Here is a 22969-nt window from a genome sequence, read left to right on the forward strand (position 1 = left end):
GTTAACATACAGCATTGTGTAAGTTTAAGGTGCACAGCATAATGATTTGACTTGCATACCTCATGAAATGATTTCCACAATAAGTTTAGTGAACATCCATCATCTCATATAGATATAAAATTAAAGACATAGAAAAAAATATTTTTTCCTGGTGATGAGAACTCATGATTTACTCTCCTAACAACTTTCATATATAACATACAGCAGTGTTAGTTAGATATATCGTGTTGCACATCATATTTCTGTGTGTGCTCAATCACTAAGTCATGTCCAACTCTTTGCAACCCCATGGACTGCAGCCTACCAAAGTCCTGTCTATGGGATTTCCCAGGCAAGAATACTTGAGTAGGTTGCCATTTTCTTTTCTAGGGGATCTTCCCGACCCAGATTTGGACCTATGTCTCCTGCATTGGCAGGTAGATTCTTTACCACTGAGTCACCAGGGAAGCCCCATCATATTCTGAGTACTTAATTGTCCTATAACTGGAGCTTTAGACCTTTTGACTACCTTCATGTAATCCCTCCTCCCCTCTATGTTACCCCTCCCTCTGGTAACCACAAATCTGACCTAATTTTGAGTTTGCTTAATTGTAGATTTCTATATGTAAAGAATATCTTCCTGGGAATTCCCTGGTGATTCAGTAGTTAAGACTCTGAGGTCCACTGCAGAGGGCCTGGGTTTGATCCCACAGGCTGCACAGCAAGGCAAAAAAAAAAAAAAAAGGGAATATCCTGGGCTTTGCAATGCAAGGGACACTGATTCAATCCCACATGCCTTAGGGCAACTAAGCCTGGCACCACCACTACTGAGCCTGCCTGCTTCAATTATTGAAGGCTGAGCGCCCTAAAGCCTGTGTTCTGCAACAAGAGAAACCACCACAAGGAGAAGCCTGCACACCGCAACTAGAGAGCAGTCCCTGGTCTCGATACCTAGAGCAGGCCTGAGTGCAGGGACAAAGACTCAACACAGCCAAAAATAAATAAATATTTTGGAGGAAAAAAAAGAAAGAGAATATGTTCCTCAGGGAATTGTGGGAATTAAATGAGATAATACATATGAAAATGCCCAGCACATAGTAGGAACTCAGAAATTATTTCCTCAGCTAACACTGATCATGGACTTATTGTGTATTAGACACTGTTTGAAGAACTTTCAGCACATTATCTCATTTTCTTTACCACAGCCCTTCAAGGCAGGTATTATATCTCCATCTTACAGATGAGGAAACTGAGGTTCAGGGAGGGTAAGTGCCTTGTCCGAATACATAGCTGGTATAAACAGTAGACGGAGGAGCCTGGTAGGCTGCAGTCCATGAGGTCGCTAAGAGTCGGACACGACTGAGTGACTTCACTTTCACTTTTCACTTTCATGCATTGGAGAAGGAAATGGCAACCCACTCCAGTGTTCTTGCCTGGAGAATCCCAGGGACACAGGAGCCTGGTAGGAGGCCGTCTATGGGGTCGCACAGAGTCGGACACGACTGAAGCGACTTAGCAGCAGCTTAGCAGCAGCATAAACAATAGAGGCAGCATTAGACTGGATTAGAGAGTCTCCTCCAGAGCCTGACCTCTTGAGTTTCGCTCTGATGCATCCTAAACTCATGCCAACCCATCCCATCTAAACTGCTCAGGGAAGATTTCATGTAGGAGGTGATGTTTAAACGGAGACTTGAAGGACAAGTGAGGTTTTTACCAAGCAGGCAACAAGGACGAAAAGAGACATTTGGAGTTAAGAGCAAGTCACTGGGTGGGACTGAAGTTGCGGTGGGAGGAAGCTGTGGAGTGAGCTGAGCCAGAAGAGGCCCACAGAGATAGTACGTGAAGGGCCTTAAATAAGCAACAAAGAGCTTGGACTTCTCTATAGCCTGTGGACAGCTGATGGAGTTTTAAAATGAGGAATGACAAAGCAGGATTTACATGTTAGGAAAATTCCTCTGGCAACTGGTGCAGAAGGGGGGAACATCAAACAGGGAGATCAGTGGGGATGTATTTGTAGTGATTCAGGCATAAAAAATGAGACTTGGACCAGGGGCCATCATGGGGATGGGGAGGAGAGGATGGACTGGAGAGACCAAACTGATGAGAACGAAGGTGCCATGGGAACAGTGAGTTTGGGTTATGTTCACAACTTAACCCTCTGTGGTTACAACAGTACCTAGCTGTGTGCCTATGCTTTGTCGTGTCCAACTGTGTGTGGCCCCCATGATTGTAGCCGGCCAGGCTCCTCTGTCCATGAAATTTTCCAGGCAAGAATACTAGAGAGGGTTGCCATTTCCTACTCCAGGGGATTTTCCTAACTCAGGGATCGAACCCGAGTCTCTTTGTCTCTTGCACTGGCAGACGGACTCTTTACCATTAGCACCACCTGGTAGGCACTCAATAAATATTTGTTGAATGGAAGAACAGAACTTGATGTCTATCTGTGAGAATGAAAGAGAGAGAAGAGTCGATTTTCCTCTCTTAGGCTTACTCCTTTTCCCTACTCCTGGGGTCTACATGTGAGGTAACCAGCAAGGAAACTATACTAACTCAAGTTCTCTGAGTAGCTGTCATGATGGACTTCCTCAGAAAGGAATTGGGTGAGAGGGGACTCTCAGAGCCAACAGGCTCTTGGGAATCCATCTGCCCAACCCTTACATTTTATAGATAAAGGGACCAGAGTCCAAGAAGAGGTTATAGGTGAAAGTAACTAGGTTTTTCCCACTCAGCCCTTGGTGAATAATGTGCAGCACAGAAGGTCAGGGAGTGGAAGTGCCTTGGTCAGGAGATTGCAGTTAGAGAAAAGAATTAGCCAACATGAACTGAGTACCTACTGTGTGCCATACATTTTTCTAAATAGTCAGACAACATACAACCACCATGTTCTTCTGTTGAGTCTTGTGAGCAATACTTAAGTATAAGTATCTGTTTTATCCATGATAGAGTACACTGACACACGGTGCCTTACCAGAAGTCATTCATCAGTTGAAGTAATACGACCAGGTTTGGAAGCCCAAGCTATACCTGCAAAGTCCATGGAGTCCAGAGATTTTGTTCAGATCCCAGCTCTGCCACTTCCTAGTTGTGAACAATATATTTAATCTCTTTGAGCCTTGGCTTTATTGTTGTGTGTGAGTGTGTGTGTTTTGTTTTTGGCTGCACTGAGTGGCTTGTGTAATCTTAGTTCCCCTACCGGGGATTGAACCCATGCAGTGAAAGGGCAGCGTCCTGAACACTGGACCACCAGGGAATTCCCAAGCCTTGGCTTTATTATTTGTACAGTGGAAATATGAACTCGCCTTACTTACTACTCCAAGGGTTTTGTGAGGATCAGATGAGGTGCTGCTGCTGCTGCTGCTAAGATGAGGTGTAGTATGGGTTAATAACATGTAAATGCTGAAAATAATTTAAAAGCCATGTCTGGCAGTGCCATAATCAGTCCTGCAACCCAAGTCTTTTCATTTATGATGTTTTTACAAATCCAATTCAGTTTGGTCAGGGTCATGCAGTTCTACAAGGGGGACAGGGAAGATAGCATAGGAAACAGCAAGTGTTTGGGAGTCAGGCATACCTGGGTTTGAGTGAGAGAGGCAGAGAGGACTCAAGAATTTCTGGGAGAGAGGAATGGCAATCTGGTTAAGAGGGAACCATGGAGCTTCTCTTGAAGGTGTATTTCATAGCCAGCACACTGCTTTTACTTACAGAGTGTGTTTTTTTGGAGAGGCCTGAGAATTGCTGATGGAGATCATGGGTAGTTAAAGCCTCCAACCGGCTCTCTAGCACTCACATCTATTTGAATTCCCACTCTGCCACTCACTCTTCCACCTTAGACTACACCTGAGCTGAGTTGCCATGGGATAATCATTGCCACGGAATAACAGTTTCCTTCCTCCTTAAATTAGTTGTGAGAATTAGGGACGTAATATACTTGTGAAGCACAGACCTAGGCACATAATTACCACCAGGTGGGAGGAGGTGGTGCTGGTCTATCTTGGTACAGCATTTTGTTTTCATATTTATTATTGTATTTGAGTTTCAGGTGCACCCTGTGCGAGAGGGAAACAGACTTGGAGCCTCCCCGAGAGGCTGATCGATTTGCTCACGGACGGCCAACCGTGCCGAGGGGAACCGGCTCTTCAAGCCCGTGGCTCAGTAGTCCCTCCTTTTTCCTTCTACAGGCTTCGACCCAGCGACCCCAGATCCTGAGTTCCGGTGGCTGTCTCGATACAGGTGCCCTGAGCCAGAGCCCGAGCCGCCCACGCCTCAAAGCTGGAATTCGGCCCCAGGCACCTGGCCGGGGCGTGCCAGAATTGGCGGAGGCAGGTATCGGTCTTGGAAGGCGAGAAAGTGATTGGAGGAGACCTCGCCTCAGGGACGGGCCCCGTTCTGTTTTGGGGCGGGGCTACTAAGCAGGCTGGCCTTCGATTGGCGAGGGTGGCACGCGGGGGCGGGACCCTCGGGGGGGCGGAGCTGGGGCGGAGCGGCTCGGGCAGCGAGATGAAGAGCTTGAGGAAGCTGGCAGGGAAATGTCCGCCGCCGCAGGCTCTCGGGAGCGCGACTCTGCAGGTCTGGCGGGAGGTGAGAAGCTGGGCTGGGGCTTTGAGCCGGGGGTGGTGGCGGGCTTGGCCCTCGGGCGGGCGGGGTCTGCGGGGTTGTCCGACGAACGCCTGGGGCGAAGACCAAGGTCCTGGCCCACGGAGGCGGGGACATTGGGTCCGAAGGGCTCTGGGGATGTTAGTTCTCAGCCCTCCGTGATGAGGGCAGGCGCGGGCCAGTGGGGGTATTCAGGAATCCCGAGGTCGGGATTGTGATTGTAGTAAAGCTCTGTTCTTGCTTCGCTGTGTGACCCGGGGCAGGTGGCTGCCCCTCTCTGAGCTTCAGTTTCTCCATCCTGACGTTCGAGTCTGACTTGTGTTGGGGATGCACTCCCTATCACACAGCGTTCCTTTGGGTGAGCACTGGTGTGTGTACTGGGGCTGCCTGACTCTCCTGTCGGTCCTCAGCCCCTCTGAGAGATTGGACTCTGTGCAGACCGGGAGTCCAGGAGAGCCCTGTCCACCTTGGGCCTGGAGGCCACGGTGAGGTTACAGGTAAAAGAGACTAGTTTTTTTTTTTTTTTTTCCCACCCAGCCCTTGCTGGATAAGGCTGTGCAGCACAAAAGGCCGATTGTTGAGCAGGAGATTGTCTTTTGGAGAGTGAGAGGCCCCCGGCTGAAATTTGGGTCAGTCTGGTGCTTTGGGAGGAGGTATTTTTTGTTCAGCTCCTGGATTTTCTGTCCGGGGCTCCCTGGTATGTTTTATTCCTGGGTGTGCCCGTGCAGCTCCTGTTACATCCAAGCTTTGGCATGACCGTGAGTACCCACTTGTGTCCCATTTCTCAGCCACTTGCTAGAGAACTGTCAAGTGCCTGTGTAAGCGTGGGCCGGCACTCCACTTGCTCTCACCAGGCTTGGAAACTGTGAGGGGCGGGGGGGAATAACACATTGCACAAGTTTGTAAAATGAAAGGAAACGAAGCGAGCAGGGACTTCCTCCGCGCTTGTTCTTGACCTTCTTTGCAGCCGCCGCAAGACGCGGTCACAGCACCCTATGGTGCTGGTAGTTTGCGTCTCATGGGCTTATCTCAGTTATGAAGTGCTGATCTTGAGACAGCTTTTGCATCAGTTTCCATGACATTCTGGGCTCTGGTACTGGGACAGGTGAGAATTTAAGATTAAGAACATATCCTTCCCTGGCCCCTTGGAAAGAGGCTGCCAGCATCCAGACAGAAGACAGGCCCGATGGCAGCAGAAAGAGGTGGGTTCTGTCTTTTCGGCCAGCACGCCGGATCCTGTTGAAGCGCTTCATCTCTTGAATGGAGGGAGGTCTTCTGTGAGGAGTCAGGATGGCTCTGAAGCAGTTATCTGCTGTGGGGTCGTGAATGCAAACGGATCTCAGACTCTTTTGTGATCTTTCAAAAATCCCAAACTAGCTGCATGCTGGTGAAGAGTTACTGTCAAGGTGCTGGTTTCATTTTTAATCTGAAATTATTTGTCCCTGTCATAATCCCTACAATAAATGGGATTACACTATTAAATGGTAAGTTGCTCATGTTACAATTGGTAAGAAATGGCCGCGGACCTCTAGTTCTGTTTGGGTAGCGTGTTTGCAGAGTTCTTTGGTCTCAGAGGTCTCAGAGGAGAGTCCTGTCATCTACAACAAGTAGGGGGAACCCTTGGGGCCGCCTCTGAATGTCCCAGACAGTCCAGACCCAGCGGGAAACAGATAGGGAATTTGGTGCTTCCAATATGCGTGTAATCAAAATACCCACTTCCTGATGGCTTCGGGAACCAACCCGAGCATTGCTTTAAAATGCTGTGTGTGATATGCATCAGGAGAAACAGGGCTTCTCCAGGGAGCTGACAGTGTCAGAGGGATCTGATGATTCACAGAGGTGAGTGAGTGTGGGGTCGGTTCAGCAGGAGGGGGACCTTGTGGGGCTAGTCAAGGTCTGGCTATTTGGGGGGCAAAGTGAATCTGATTTTCACTCTCTGCCTTTGTTTTGGTAGAGAAAGGAAACATCTCACTTGGCTGCATCTCTCCAAAATGTCCATTTTTTTCCCCTTGGATTTGTCTTTCCTGCATTCAGGAGTGTCAGGCTAAACTTGGTAGAGGTTGCAGAAAAGTAAAATGCTGCTAGTTTTCGTTTGGGGTCAGTGTTCTCAGGTTCAAACCAGGATCTTTGAGCTAAGTTATGATGTGGAAGTGAGATATAAGCCTTCTTGTTGAGTGACAGCCTGTTCATCTGATTCTCTTGGCTTCTTCAGGTGCCAAGACCTTGCATGGGTCCCAGACAAGTAGCTGTTGTAAGTAGGGGATCTTTCTGCTTCTTCACTTAGTTAACTGCTCTGTGGTGTAGCTTTTTTTTTTTTTTCTTAAAAAGAAATAAAGAGAAATACCTTCCTGTTTCTGTTTAGCCAACTGAAGATGCTTTTATCAAGAAAACCCCTTGGGGAATCTGCCTCTGACTCAGTGCTCACCCTGTCATTGTGTAAAATATTCACCTGCCTCATCCTACACACACTCAAAGACCTGGAGCTGTGTTCTGGAGGACTCTGAGCTATGGGCTTGAGAGGAAGCAGCCACTCAGAAGTCCCATTGGGGTTGTTCTGGGCTAATTTAATGAAATGGTAACAACAGACTCATTGCAGAGTTCTGAAGTGGTTTTCTTATTCCATGGTTGATTCAAAACGTGATGGCTTTGTAGTAACTCAAATTCAGAATGAGATGTGCTATGGGTATTTTTTCCCCTGGACCCAGGAAATAAAGCATTGAAGTCTGTGTGGCCTGAGAAAGGAAATGAATGCTATTTATAACTCAGGGTAGCATAAAGGGTAACCTAGATTACTAGGGTAGAAGCCAGTGAGAATGTTGGAAAAACAGCCCCTGGGGTCAGTCAGTCGCCCTGCTCCTCCTCCTCTTAATAAATAAAATCTGTGTGACTGACATACCCTTTTAGCACAGAAAATGAATTTTCCTAGATGTTCATCTTACACGTAGAACTCTTGCCCATCATCTCCACCTTTGTGGGAAGCTCTGCTGGCTCCTAAGCAAATTAATTGGGCTAACTTTGTTTCTTTAAACAAAAGAGAACTGTGTTCCTTTTTCTTCCTTCTTGTGTTGTTCCCTTCTCCATTTCCTTGTGTTTGTTTCTTGAACAGGAGAACCCCCTGAAGACTTTTCTCTCCTTCAGGAAACAGGTTGTTGTGGAATTTTACAGTGGGAGCATGGAGCAAGCAGATGACCCACAAACATTCCCTTAGAAGGGGTGCTTTGCACAGGAAAGTCCTCAGGGACAGAAGGTTCAGGAAGAGGGAGGCATCAATATTTACTAGAGGAAAGACAGTCTGGAAACATAGACGCTCACTAGCTTGCTTGTTTTGTTTGCTGCTTCAAATCTACTGTAACAAACTTGTAGATTTTACCAGTGGTGCAAATGTGAACTAAAGCTCCAAAATGAAGGCTGAGGATTTGAGCAAAGTGTATGTCTACGTGGCCTACTTTAATTTTTATTTTTCCTACTGCATGTTAGTATCACACTGGACATACCTCTGACTTTCCTCTCGTCCCTCTGTAAGATAGGAGTGAGTTTGCCTCCTAGAAGGTCTCATAGGACTGAAGAAATTCAAATTTGGCGGGGGGGCATGGGGGGTGCTTCCTCTGGGAAACCCGTTTAGGATTTGCAGATGCCCACCTCCAAGAGCTTAGAAACTGGCTGCACTCCTCAGGGCCTTTCCTAGGCTGGCTTGTTCCAAGTTCCATATTCATTCTCTTCTTTACTCCTTTCCTTCCTCCAGTTTCTTTTCTGTCAATACAATCACTAAAAACCTCAGTCATCCTTGACTCTTCCCTCCCCATGTCTAATAACCACATTTGGTCCATTTTTTCCCTGCAATTTAAAAATCTTTTGAAAATTAAAGAGATTAAGTCCCTGTAGTTCACGTTGGTATCCTCTCACTTGAACTAGTGCAGTGCTGTCTCTACAAGTCTTCCCCTAGGTCTCCTCCTCCCCCTGGGGCTTGCCCTCAGTTCAGTTCAGTTCAGTTCAGTTCAGTCACTCAGTCATGTCCGACTCTTTGTGACCCCGTGAATCACAGCACATCAGGCCTCCCCGTCCATCACCAACTCCTGGAGTTCACTCAGACTCACGTCCATCGAGTCAGTGATGCCATCCAGCCATCTCATCCTCTGTCGTCCCCTTCTCCTCCTGCCCCCAATCCCTCCCAGCATCAGAGTCTTTTCCAATGAGTCAACTCTTTGCATGAGGTGGCCAAAGCACTGGAGTTTCAGCTTTAGCATCATTCCTTCCAAAGAAATCCCAGGGCTGATCTCCTTCAGAATGGACTGGTTGGATCTCCTTGCAGTCCAAGGGACTCTCAAGAGTCTTCTCCAACACCACAGTTCAAAAGCATCAATTCTTCGGCACTCAGCTTTCTTCACAGTCCAACTCTCACATCCATGCATGACTTCTGGAAAAACCATAGCCTTGACTAGACGGACCTTTGTTGGCAAAGTAATGTCTCTGCTTTTGAATATGCTATCTAGGTTGGTCATAACTTTCCTTCTAAGGAGTAAGCGTCTTTTAATTTCATGGCTGCAGTCACCATCTGCAGTGATTTTGGAGCCCCCAAAAATAAAGTCTGACACTGTTTCCCCATCTATTTCCCATGAAGTGGTGGGACCAGATGCCGTGATCTTCCTTTTCTGAATGTTGAGCTTTAAGCCAACTTTTTCACTCTCCTCTTTCACTTTCATCAAGAGGTTTTTTAGTTCCTCTTCACTTTCTTCCATAAGGGTGGTGTCATCTGCATAGCTGAGGTTATTGATATTTCTCCCAGCAATCTTGATTCCAGCTTGTGCTTCTTCCAGCCCAGTGTTTCTCATGATGTACTCTACATAGAAGTTAAATAAGCAGGGTGACAGTATACAGCTTTGACGTACTCCTTTCCTATTTGGAACCAGTCTGTTGTTCCATGTCCAGTTCTAACTGTTGCTTCCTGACCTGCATACAAATTTCTTAAGAGGCAGGTCAGGTGGTCTGGTATTCCCATCTCTTTCAGAATTTTCCACAGTTTATTGTGATCCACACAGTCAAAGGCTTTGGCATAGTCAATAAAGCAGAAATAGATGTTTTTCTGGAACTCTCTTGCGTTTTCAATGATCCAGCAGATGTTGGCAATTTGATCTGTGGTTCCTCTGCCTTTTCTAAAACCAGCTTGAACATCTGGAATTTCACGGTTCACGTATTGCTGAAGAGGGTAACTTTTATCACGCCCTGCTGTTTTGTTTGTGAACTTGAATGCTGCATCACTCCCTGTAGCCTGCAGAATAAAGTTCAGATTCTTTAGTGGGACATCTAAGTCCTGCAGGCCTGGCCTCAGCCCCTCTGTTGAGCCTTATCGTCCCCAACTCACCTTCATTTCCTCTTACTTCAGACCTGATTGCTTATTATTTCTGTGTTTTTTCATCTTCGTTGGCTGTTCATTCATCTGCATTTGTACAAGCTCGAACGTGCTACTCTTAGCATTTTGCATCCTGTCTCCTCCCCGAATGCCAGCCCAATGCCTTGTATATCAGTAGGTGCTCAAAAAATGTCTGTTGTCTTTGAGACCTGAACCGTTCCAGCTCCAGTGCTTTGTTGCCTGAAGGATGCCTGCCCCCTTCCTCTTTAAGCGGGTTCTGCACTTCTTTCCACCCCTCAACCCCTTCCTGGTTTGCTTTTGCCCACTTCTCTTTCGGTTTTATCACCAGACCACAGACAGTTCACAGAAGGCCAGCAAAGAGAGAGCCTGGAGGAAAAAGTCAAGTCATCTCTCCAGTAGCCTGTGACCATTATAACCTGTGGCTGAAAAGTAATTGCACGGTTGTAGTTTTTGCTCAGAAGCTAAGCTAGTGATGTTTATTTAGTCCTTGCTAACCTAAATTGGGGGCTTCCCTGGTGACTCAGGGGTAAAGAATCCACCTGCCAGTGTAGGAGATGCAGGTTCTATGCCTGGATCAGGAAGATCCCCTGGAGAAGGAGAAGGCAACTCACTGCAGTATTCTTGCCTGGGAAATCTCATGGACGGAGGAGCCTGGTGGGCTACAGTCCATGGGGCCTCAAAGAGTCGGACACGACTGAGTGACTAAACAACAACAAGAGCTCAAGTTGGATTTGCACAGGGGGCAAATTGGATTTTGAGACCAGGGCTTACAGGTTTGTGGGGCCTGGGATGTGTTTTTAGAGATGCCTCTGCTTACGTGAATTGTTAAAGTCTGGTGCTTTTTTCTAAAGCCATGAGATAGTGGGAAATTTTTTTTTTTTAAAGGAAGGAAAGGACTAAGAAGCATGGCTATTTGATTTTCAAAAAAGTAACAGAACTGTTTGGGTTGGTTGCCATGTTGGAATAGGATAATGCTGGGTGCCCTGGGCTGTGGGTTTCTCTCAAGAGTTCTCTGCCCTGTGTGTGCTATGTATTTCATTCCCTTTGGTCATAAGAGTCAAATCCAAACTCCACATGGCATTCAAAGTCTTACAGTTTGGCCTTAATACATATAATAAAAACCTATTCCTAATAAATTAAAACAATAAAATTATAGTTATACATAAAAATCGATTACTATTATAACTGTTATTATCACTGGCAGTTAACATTTAGTAAACACTATGGGCCTTACCCAGTGCACAGAAAAGTTCTGTAAGAGGATGTCCATTTTTCACATGGAGAGACTAAGGCTCAGAGAGGGTAAGTGACTGTGAGAATAGAATTCAGGTCATCTGTTTGAATCTAATGCTTGAGCCCTAACCCTAACACTCTTCTTTTGTATCCCGTGATGCTTCTCAAACAAAACCTTGCATGTCTACTTATTTATACTACTTGTTATGACTTATTTCTGAGCATATCATGATGCCATGTCTCTGCGCTGGAATTATTTCCTCTGCCAGAAATGCTTTCTGCATGTCACCTTTTTCTGATAGTATAGTTTTTGATTAACTGCACAGACTCTTGACCCATATTCCCTGGGTTTGAATCCTGGCTGTACTGTTTATTAGCTGTGTGTTCTTGGGCAGGTTACTTACCCTCTCTGTGTTTATCTCAGTCTGTACAGTGGAGATAATAATGCCATCTACCTCATGGAGGAGTTGTGAAGATTAAGTATACATACGGAGGTTAAAACCATGCCTGACATGCAGTAAGCCTTAAGTATTTGCGATTAATATTATTCATGGTGATATTACTATCATTGTCATCGTTAACACAGTCTGACTTTGGGTCTGGGTAATTAGGTCCGGATGGCTCTGATTCCTTGTAAAGTGAATGAATCTCTTGCTAGTGTGTGTTGCCTTGTCTTAGACTCAGAGAGGCCGTGGGATGGCCCCCTGGTGGTGTGTACCCAGCATCAAGAAGCGTTAATCCTGCCTATGGGAACTGCCGAGTAATTTGCTCACATGGTTTTGCAGGGTCTTCAAGTGTGCTGGAAATGGAATGCCAGGGCCGGTGACTGAGGAAATAGGGACACCACCTCCTAGACTTATCTAGTAGATGCTCAGAAAGGGGCAGGATATGATTGTCACCCACTAGTGACAGCCATACACACACACAGCCTGTGCAGACCAGGGTGGTACTTTTGCTTTGTTATCCAGACCGACTTAATCCTTCTCTCCATGTAGTACTTACTCCTAAGAGTTCATAGTTTCATTGAAGATGTTGTGCTCATGTTGGCCAAAGGGAGGCTGTGGAGTTCTGACTGTTAATGTCAACGGTGCTGTTTCCCGGGCTAGCTCTGTGTCGCTGGGCATGTCTGCTCCCTTTCTGGACCTCAGTATCCTTATTTGTAAAATGAGGCCAATAATCAGAAATAACACATGAAGCATGTAGTGCAAGCCTAGCTATTCATATTAGAGGGGACTCGGTAAATGAGCATCATCATTATCAAGGCCGAGGGGGATGAGGAGTGGCAAGGCAGAGGGAAGAGAACTAACCATTCCTGCGTATGTGCTGTGTACCTGGCATGGTGCGAGGTTCTTGACCTGTTTAGAATTTCATTTGTTTATTCTTTTGGCCTCTCTCCAAGTGTAGTGGTGTTATCATCATTTTACAAATGAGGAAACAAATGAAGTAGTTTGCTTGAGGTTTCCTGTGAGGTTATGGATGCAGCCGGTAAAATGGCCAGGTCATTTTATTCCAAAGCCCCATGGCTTTTCCAGAAACACTCAAATGACCCTTAAAATGCTAGACAAGTCATACAGACTGGAAGGCCTTCAGAATTGAGAGAAATGACTGCCGAGGGCTAGTGTGGTCGTGGAGAGCTTGGTGGTGGAGGAGTTGAGGCTGGACTTTGAGGAGAGGGGTCCAGAAGTCAGAGTGAGGGCGACGTGCACGGGGAACCTGTCTGTTTATTAAATCGGCTGTCTCCAGGTGGCAGATGGGGAGAGAGCGCAGGACCAGTTTGCAAAGGGCCTCTCCTGTGCCAGTGCAACCAGCTTTGGACCTTCACCTGCAGGCAGTGGTGTAATACTGGAAGTTTTAGAGCAGGGAGAGATGAAATCAGATTTTAACCTGGCCAAGTCCAGAGATAAAACTGGCAGATCGCGTCAGGAGAAGCAGGAAGCTCTCTCGTTGGGAGGCTTTTGATGTAACAGGCGAGGGGAGGAGGCCTGGAGGAAGGCAGCGGTGAGAATGAAGAGGCGGGTGGCTGACCAGCCCTGGTGGCCCAAGGAGAGTGGTGAGCGAAGGGCGGGTTGGCAAACCAGGCTGAAGGGGAAATGATGGGGCTGTGACAGAAGGGAGAGCCCAGCGGAAGTCCAGAAGTCAAAGCTCAGCTTTACCTGGGACCCACCAGTGTGCGGAGACGTGAGCAGCAGAGGGCCTGATGCCAGGCACAGCTGGGTAGCTCTGTTTGGAACTGACTGTGATGGCCAATGATTCTCGGAGAAGAGAAGAGCCAGATCTAGAACTGCAGTGGCCAATGTGGTAGTCCCTAGTCACATGTGGCTATTTAAATTTACTCTAGGGATTTAAAATTAACAGTTCAGTTTCTCATTTTAACTGTTCAAGTGTAGCTAGTAGTTACTCTTTTGGGCGGTGCAGTTATAGAGCATTTCCATCATCTGTTGGATTGCACTGGTCTGGATCTTGGGAAAACCTGTGAAAAACTGGGGGACATGCAGGGGGAAACCAGGGCAAGAGGAGCAATTGAAATAAGAAATATTGTAGCTGCCTTTTGGGCAATTCTCAAAAGAAATAGAGTACTTGAATTTTGATTTGAATTTGCTGGTTTGACTTCTAGAGCCCCTCTGGTCATGCAGTGAGGGGTAGCTTCGATTAACCATAGGAAGCAGTCATAGGCAGATACTGTTATCTTTGTTCAGTTCAGGAAGCAGAAGCTTAGAGAAGTGAGATAACTTCTTCAAGGTCATAGAGCTAGTAAGTAGCACGGCCAGAAATGGAACCAAGTCTGACTCCAAAGCCTCTCTCTCTTTATATGTGTGTGTGTGTGTGTGTGTGTGTGTGTGTACATATATATATATATATATATATATAGTGCTTTGTACATATATGTACATGCTATGTACAAAGGCCAAAACCTTTGACTGTGTGGATCGCAACAAACTGTGGAAAATTCTTAAAGAGATGGGAATACCAGACCACCTTACCTGCCTCCTGAGACATCTGTATGCAGGTCAAGAAGCAACAGTTCGAACCAGACATGGAACAATGAACTGGTTCCAAATCAGGAAAGGAGTTCATCAAGCTTGTATATCGTTACCCTGCTTATTTAACTTATATGCAGAGTACATCGTGTGAAATGCCAGGGTGGATGAAGCACATGCTAGAATCAAAATTGCCAGGAGAAATATTAGTAACCTCAGGTATACAGATGACACCACCCTTATGGCAGAAAGCGAAGAGGAACTGAAGAGCCTCTTGATGAAAGTGAAAGAGGAGAGTGAAAAAGCTGGCTTAAAACTCAACTTTCAAAAAACTAAGATCATGGTATCCGGTCCCATCCTAGATGGGGAAACAAGGGAAACAATGAGAGACGTTATTTTTTTTTTTGGCTCCAAAATCACTGCAGATTGTAACTGCAGCCATGAAATTAAAAGATGCTTGCTCCTTGCAAGAAAAGCCTAGAAAGCATATTAAAAAGCAGAGACATTACTTTGCCGACAAAGCTGTATAGTCAAAGCTATGGTTTTTCCAGCAGTCATGTATGAATGTGAGAGTTGGACAATAAAGAAAGGTGAGCACTGAAAAATTGATGCTTTTGAACTGTGGTATTGGAGAAGACTCTTGAGAGTCTGTTGGACTGCAAGGAGATCCAACCAGTCTATCCTAAGGGAAATCAGTCCTTAATATTCATTGGAAGGACTGATGCTGAAGCTGAAGCTCCAATACAGAAATCAGTCACTGGCTACCTGATGCAAAGAACTGACTCATTGGAAAAGACCCTGTTGCTGGGAAAGATTGAAGGCAGGAGGAGAAGGGGACGACAGAGCATGAGATAGCTGGGTGGCATCACCGACTCAGACATGAGTTTGAGCAAGCTCCAGGAGTTGGTGACGTACAGGAAAGCCTGGCGCACTGCAGTCCATGGGGTCGCAAAGAGTCGGACACGACTGAGCGACTGAACTGACCTGTGCTGATGTACGTACATACTTCCCGGGTGGCGCTAGTGGTAAAGAGCCTGTTGGCTAACGCAGGTGAGGTAAGAGATGTGGGTTTGATCCCTAGGTGGGGAAGATCCCCTGGAGAAGGAAGTGGCAACCCAGTCCAGTATTCATGCCTGCAAAATCCCACAGACAGAGGAGCCTGGCGGGCTACATACAGTCCATGGGGTCACAGAGAGTCAGACACGGCTGAGCAACTGAACTGAACATGTTTGTGTGTGTGTACTCAGCTGTGTCCAATTCTGTGCAACCCTATGGACTGTATCCTGCCAGGTTCCTCTGTCTGTGGGACCTTCCAGGCAAGAATACTGGAGTGGGTAGCCATTTCATACTCCAGGATGTATATATATAGTACTTATATATTTATAGTATGAAGTGAAGTGAAAGTCAGTCCCTCAGTCGTGTCTGACCCTTTACAACCCCATGGTGTACAGTCCATGGGATTCTCCAGGCCAGAGTACTGGAGTGGGTAGCCTTTCCCTTCTCCAGAGGATCTTTCCAACCCAGGGATTGAACCCATGTCTCCCGCATTGCGGATGGATTCAAGGGAAGCCCGTGTGTGTGTGTGTGTGTGTGTGTGTGTGTGTATATCAAAAAAATACATCTTATTTTATCTAACTTTGAAAGTACCTATAAGCAAAAAGAAAAAAAAATTACCATTGAGAAATAACTACTATTGACCTTCAGTGTATGCTTTTCAGACTTTCCCATGGGTATGTGTGCGTCTAAATAAATACATATATATGTATATTTATAAGCGTGGTATATATGTACAGAGACATGTTCCAGTCTTTTCTGATGCATGTAGGCCATGCTCTTAACTACCACCCTTAATCCTTTATCAGCATTTCTGAAGTCCTAAAAGCTCTGAAGATGGGAAAAAAAATTTTTTTCCCTAAGTTTGGCCCAAGCTCAATTTGGCAATTAAGACTTGTCTGAACTGCCAGGAAACTATTTATAGGCTTTATTTATCCCACTAAGCATTACTACTCATAAGTTGCACTAAGGAGATACTGAAGCGATTGATTTCTGGATGTTCCCTTGACTCTGCTGGGTGCTGTATAACGTACAACACAGATTATGTGTTACCTTTCTAAAATCCCCAAATTTTGAATTCCAAGATACACTTGGCCCCAAGGGTTTCAGATAAGGGACTGTGGATCTGTATTAGGTTATACTGCTGCTTTAAGAATTTTCCATAGTTTGTTGTGACCCACACAGTCAAAGGCTTTGGCATAGTCAATAAAGCAGATGTTTTTCTGGAACTCTCTTGCTTTTTTGATGATCCAGTAGATGTTGGCAATTTGATCTCCGGTTCCTCTGCCTTTTCTAAATCCAGCTTGAACATCTGAAAGTTCACGGTTCACATACTGTTGAAGCCTGGCTTGGAGAATTTTGAGCATTACTTTGCTAGCCTGTGAGATGAGTGCAATTGTGCAGTAGTTTGAACATTCTTTGGCATTGTCTTTCTTTGGAATTGGAATGAAAACTGACCTTTTCCAGTCCTGTGGCCACTGCTGAGTTTTCCAAATTTGCTGGCATTTTGACTGCAGCACTTTCACAGCATCCTCTTTCAGGATTTGAAATAGCTCAACTGGAATTCCATCACCTCCACTAGTTTGTTCTTAGTGGTGCTTCCTAAGGCCCACTTGACTTCACATTCCAGGATGTCTGGCTCTAGGTGAGTGATGAAGCTAAAGAGTCTCTTGATGAAAGTGAACGAGGATTGTAAAAAAGTTGGCTTAAAGCTCAGTATTCAGAAAACTAAGATCATGGCATCCAGTCCAGTCACTTCATGGCAAATAGATGGGGAAACGATGGAAACGGTGAGAGACTTTATTTTTGGGGGGCTCCAAAATCACTGCAGATGGTGACTGCAGCCTTGAAATTAAAAGACACTTGTTCCTTGGAAGAAAAGCTATGACTGACCTAGACAGCCGATTAAAAAGCAGAGACATTACTTTGCTAACAAAGGTTTATATAGTCAAAGCTGTGGTTTTTCCAGTAGTCACGTATGGATGTGACAATTGGACCATAAAGAAAGCTGAGCACTGAAGAACTGATGCTTTTGAACCGTGATGTTGGAGAAGACTCTTGAGAGTCCCTTGGGCTGCAAGGAGATCCAATCAGTCCATCCTAAAGGAAATCAGTCCTGAATATTCATTGGAAGGACTGATGCTGAAGCTGAAGTTCCAATACTTTGGCCACCTGATGTGAAGAACTGACTCACTAGAAAAGACCCTGATGCTGGGAAAGGTTAAAGATGGGAGGAGAAGGGGACGACAGAGGATGAGATGGTTGGATGGCATCACTGACTCAGTGGACATGAGTTTGAGTAAGCTCCGGGTGTTGGTGATGGACAGGGAAGCCTGGTGTGCTGCAGTCCATGGGGTCGCAAAGAGCCAGACACGACTGAGCGACTGCACTGAACTGATACTGCTGGTTGGGCCAAAAAAGGTGCCCCCAGGAGCAGTGTTAGCTATTTAGGCAGGCGTGTGAGAGGGGTGTAGTTTCCGTAATATGAGCAGTGCACAGAATTCACATGAAAAATGGTAGTTCTGCACATCTAGGTCAAGCTGCAGTTATCTCTTGATTTACCTACTAGGAGGTTCTTACTTGGACAGGGTTTCAATTGTAGGTATGAAAGGACCATGAGAAAGCACCCAGAAAAAAAACACCCAGAAATTACTTTGATCTTAACCCTTGCCCTGAGGCTGTTTGTTCAGTATTTACTGACTGCCTGGTACATTTCATATGTTGTGGCAGGCCGGGATAGGGGTGTCCCAGATGCAGCATGAGAGGGTTCAGTCCCCAGGTCTGGAAGATCTCCTGGAGAAGGAAATGGCAACCCACTCCAGTATTCTTGCCTGGGAAATCTCATGGACAGAGGAGCCTGGCAGGCTGCATTCCATGGGGTCACAAAGACATTACTAAAGTGACTTAGCATGCATAGCATGCATGCATGGTAGGCTCAGGGCCACGGAGGAAAAACATCAGTCCCTGCTCCCAGAAGCTGCTGCTTTTGCTGCTGCTAAGTCGCTTCAGTCGTGTCTGACTCTGTGTGACCCCATAGATGGCAGCCCACCAGGCTCTGCCGTCTCTGGGATTCTCCAGGCAAGAACACTGAAGTGGGTTGCTATTTCCTTCTCCAGTGCATGAAAGTGAAAGTGAAGTCGCTCAGTCATGTCTGACTCTTTACAACCCCATGGACTGCAGCCTACTATGCTCCTCCGTCCAGTGGATTTTCCAGGCAAGAGTACTGGAGTGGGGTGCCATTGCCCTCTCTCCCAGAAGCGGAGATCTAGCTAAAGAAAAAAGATGGATGAAAAGAGTTAAAGGTGGTTACAATTCTTTTGTGATAAATAAATGCCTTAGAGGTGAGCACTAGATATGTAAGGAGGAGAGGGCCCCAGAGGGCTTTTCAAAGGAGATAACTCCTGAGCTGAGTTTGAAGTTTGCCACATGAAGGTGTGATGGGCTTCCCTGGTGGCTCAGAGGTTAAAGCGTCTGCCTCCAATGTGGGAGACCCGGGTTCGATCCCTGGGTCAGGAAGATCCCCTGGAGAAGGAAATGGTAATCCACTCCAGTATTCTTGCCTGGAGAATCCCATGGATGGAGAAGCCTGATGGGGTACAGTCCACGGGGTCACTGAGTCGGACACAACTGAGGGACTTCCCCTTCACATGAAGGTGTGTTTGAGGGGTGGTTAAGCTATACCAAGGATCAGGGGTGGGTTGGAGGCAACATTTAAAACGATAAATGTCACCCACCACCCTCGGCAGTGAAAGCGCAGAGTCCTAACCACTGGGTTACCCTTAAAAAGGTAAATGGTTTTGGTGTGACTGAATTACTGGGGTGAGAAAGAAGTGTTTGTTTTAAAATCTCTGTTTATTCACAAATCTTTTTTTAAGAATTATTTGTTTATTTATGGTTGTGCTGCATCTCTGTTGCTGAGCACAGGCTTTTTCTAGTTGAGGCGAGCAGATGTAACTTCCTTGTAAGTGCACGGGCTTCTCACTGCAGTAGCTTCTCTTGTTGCAGAGCGCAGGCTCTAGGCACACAGGCTTCTGTAGTTGTGGCACATGGGCCTTGTTGCCTCGCAGCATGTAGAATCTTCCCAGACCAGAGACTGAACCTGTGTCCCCTGCATTGATGAATGGATTTTAACCGCTAGACCATGAGGGAAGTCCCGAAAGGAATGGTTTGAGTCAGGGGGTGTGGAAGATGGGTCTGGAGAGGTAGTCTGGGGCTAATTATAAAGGTTCTTGTATGTAGTACTTAGAGCTTTGGGTTTTGTTATGAAGGTGTTAGAAGTTATTAAGCCCTGCTTAATAAAGACCTGCTCAGATCTGCATTTTCTTCTAGCAGCTGGCAGAATCCACTGGAGGGGATGAGAATGGCGGCAGGGAAATCCCTGAGTGTGCTTTCCAGGCATATTAAGGGCCTAAACTAAGGCATGGCAGTAGGGATGGGGAGACGGTCGGGTATAAAAATATTTAGGAGAGAGGATTTATAGGACTTTGGGAACATGGAAAGAGGAAAACAATCCAGATGTCATCTGTTAGGTTGAGTGACAAGGGATTGGAGGTCTGAGGTTGGAAAAAGAGCAGAGAGGGAGTAGGGAAGCAGGAGAAGAGGAAGGGCAGGAAGCTGTGGCCAGAGAGGGAACCATGGGCTGTGTGATGGTGAACTTGGTAAAGAGCTGCTGACAGCCGACTTCCGTGCCAGATTCAGGAGAGAAGAGATTCCGAGAAGGCTGCCCTGTGGCTGGAAATTCCCCCAACGGTGCCTTAAAGTTTCCATACATGAAGTCATGAATGGTGACGTTCCAGTTCTTGCTGGACTGAGTCCTGAGAGAGATATTGGGTGGAGGGATTGACAAGATACAGGTCAGCAAGGTGGTTTCCCAGTCTGTACACTGCCTGCTCTGGATGGAAGTAGAGTCCACAGGGACAAACCACTTGTTCCCTGAAAGGTAGCCTGACGGAGTCCTCAGAAAGCACTGACATGCAGAAAGAGCCTATTAAGTTTGCCTTTGCATGTCATGAAGCTCTATGAGTTTTTCTTTTTTTTTAACTTTATAGATGAAGTAGACCCAAAGAGAGGAAGTAACACAGAAAGATGATGGTGGAGCTAGACTTCAACTTAAGTTTCCTAATGCTTACATTGAATACGTTGAGTACCTTTACTGCTCCAAGTCCCTGGAAAGTAGCATAAAGATGGCAAAGTCCTTATCTCATACAGCTTACATTTTAATGGGAATAGCATCCAATTGAAAAAAAATGAATACATATGTATAAGATTTGATATCAAATGAGATTAGTACTAAGCACAGTCTTGTCCTCCGGAAGCTTACAGGCTAATGGGGAGACGACACACAGCCATCAGGGCTATGACAGGAGAAGTACAGGGAGCTATGGGAACATCCCTGTCAGAGCATCTGAACCGGTCTGGGAGGAGTCGGAGAAGGCTTCTTAGAAGAAATGGCCTCTAAGATGTGCCGTACACCAGGGGTTGGCTAACTACAGTCCCCTGGGCCAGAGCTGCCTGCTGCCTGCTTTGGGATACAGCCCATGAACTAAGAATAGTTTCTACATTTTTAAATGTTTGAAAAGAACTAAAAGAAACTAATATTTTGCGACATGTGCAAATAATGCAGTATGTAAACTTCAGTGACCGTAAAGTTTTATTGGAATACTGCCATGCTTATAGCTGCTTTAACACTCTAATGGCAGAGTTGAACAGTGGCAGAGACTGTGAGGCCTGCAGCCAGGACATTAACCCTCTGGCTATTTACAGAAAAGGTTGTTTGCTAGCTCCTGGCCCCAGGATGAGTGGGAGTCAGCCGTGTAAAGCAGAGTGAGGAAGAAGGAAGTCTGCTTCCGATGGGATCGTTGTATAACTGCAGTAACTTTCGTATACTTGGACTACAGCTTTCAAGGAGCTAGGGGGCTGTGGTGAGCGATATGGCTGGAGAGGTGGGCAGGAGCCAGACTGAGAAGACACTTGGCAGCTGTATTAAGGGGTTTGGATTTATCCAATGGGGAGCTTTTTAAAGGTGTTATATTATCAGATTTTCAAAAAATCCTCTGGCCACAGTGTGGAGATTAGATTAGAGAGGGTGGGGTGAGAGAGGAGGCAGGGAGATTAATTGAGGTCTCTCTCAGCTAGTTCCAAGGAATTGTTGGTAACCTAAACTAGTAGAGAGATATTGGAGAATATATTGACTTGAGATGCAATTTAGGAAGCAGAATTGAAGGCCCTTGGTGATTGATTAGAGGCATTGAAATGTAATTATTTTCATGTTGCGAATGACTGTGTTTTCTTTCTCAACTCCAAAGTTGTTTTTTTTTCCTCCCATTGCTGTGAATGCATGGTTGACAAATCCATGTTTAGTAATAGTCTTCAGAGCAGAATTCCTTAGTGATGCTTCACGCCCACAGTGCTCCATGTACCTTGTGTATCGAAGCAGCATCTCTCTATGGCCTCTTCATGCAGTTCCCTGTTGACAAGGAATCTGGCTTTTAAGGAACAAAGAAGCAAGAAATTGGCAGATGAATTTTCCTTTTCTGGTTTCTCTTGGTTTGATAGCTTTCCCAAAATATTTCTTTGTTGCAAGTCCTCGGGCTCCTTGGTTTTCAGGGCAGTTTGTTGACAATGACAGGGACTACTCATGTTCTAGAGCACTTAGGCCCTCCCGGTTTTACTTCTCTCACCCTTGCCTTCTCTGTCCTTGAAGCTGAAGTCTCACTCACAGTAAGTGGTAATAACGTCACTACATTATATTTCATGATATATTGTGTGGCTTTCAAAGTGCTTACTCACACGCCAGCTATTTGATCCCCACAATAAACCTGTGAGGAAGGCAGGACAGGTCAGATTACTGAGATCAGGGGACATTAGATGGTTGCCCAAAGTCAAAAGATTAAAAAACAGCAGAGCTGATGATACAACTTAGGTCTGCAGATTTCTTAGCTTTGTTCCTTCTGTAATGCATTCCATCTCCAAGAAAAGCGGGTCAGACTAGTCGGGAGAGTTGTGTTTTCAGCAGTAAAGACATCTGGATGAAATACCTCCCGCCACCACCGTGCCCCCCCCCGCCCCCGTCCTGGCCCTGCTCTGTGGGAGCTTCATACAGACACTGGTAGGCCTTTCCTGTGCCTTCAAGCAATATGTAAAGCACCAGTCATTCCCAGACCGAAGTTTGAGCAGCTGTGGTCTGCATGGTAGAGCAGCAGTCCCTAACCTTTTGGCACCAGGGACCAATTTCATGGAAGACAGTTTTTCCAAGGGCCGGGGGTGGGGAGATGGTTTCTCCCCGCCCCCTGATGAGGCAAGTGCATTGCATTTATTGTGCACTTTATTTCTATTATCATTACATCAGCTCCACTTCAGTCATCAGGCATTAGACCCCAGAGGTTGGGGACCCCATATGAAAGCATGTATGTGTTTTCGTTCCTTCCCTCTCCCCACAGGTGGTTCTTCCTCTGACGAGCTGAGACCAAATGGGAAGGGCTTGCCTGTGGACCAAAGCTCCTGGGGTCAGAATAAACCAGAAAACTTGCTCTCAAGGTAACACAGCTCTCCCTTCACTTGTGCCTCTTGGGGCCGCGGTTTTCCTCACTGAAGAGCTGAGGCCACTACTGTGCGTAATGTATGTTGTCCCACAGTCGCTGGCCTCGGACATGTTAGACTTTTATTGAGCATTTACTGTGTAATGTGCCACACATCATACACTTACACGGATTATCTTTCCTTAACCTAAGAGGTAGGTACCATTATTTGCTCTGTTTCACAAGTA

The 22969-nt window shown here is 46.1% G+C and overlaps 1 protein-coding gene across 4 annotated transcripts in view; it reads left to right on the forward strand.

Annotated features, from left to right (window-relative positions):
* Positions 1-22969, forward strand: part of INPP5B (inositol polyphosphate-5-phosphatase B) — a 54743-nt gene that overhangs the window by 5547 nt on the left and 26227 nt on the right. For 2 of the 4 annotated variants that reach the window (XM_061412456.1, XM_061412455.1), the window contains exons 7-8: positions 4158-4298; positions 22644-22740. In XM_061412456.1, the coding sequence (XP_061268440.1) occupies positions 4158-4298; positions 22644-22740 (238 nt within the window). Of the gene's footprint in view, positions 1-4157; positions 4303-4446; positions 4558-22643; positions 22741-22969 lie in introns of those variants that run through there. The other 2 variants (XM_061412454.1, XM_061412457.1) reach the window with 2 other exon arrangements.

The sequence above is a fragment of the Bos javanicus genome, chromosome 3 (assembly GCF_032452875.1).
Source record: "Bos javanicus breed banteng chromosome 3, ARS-OSU_banteng_1.0, whole genome shotgun sequence".
In the NCBI taxonomy this organism is placed as follows: Eukaryota; Metazoa; Chordata; class Mammalia; order Artiodactyla; family Bovidae; genus Bos; species Bos javanicus.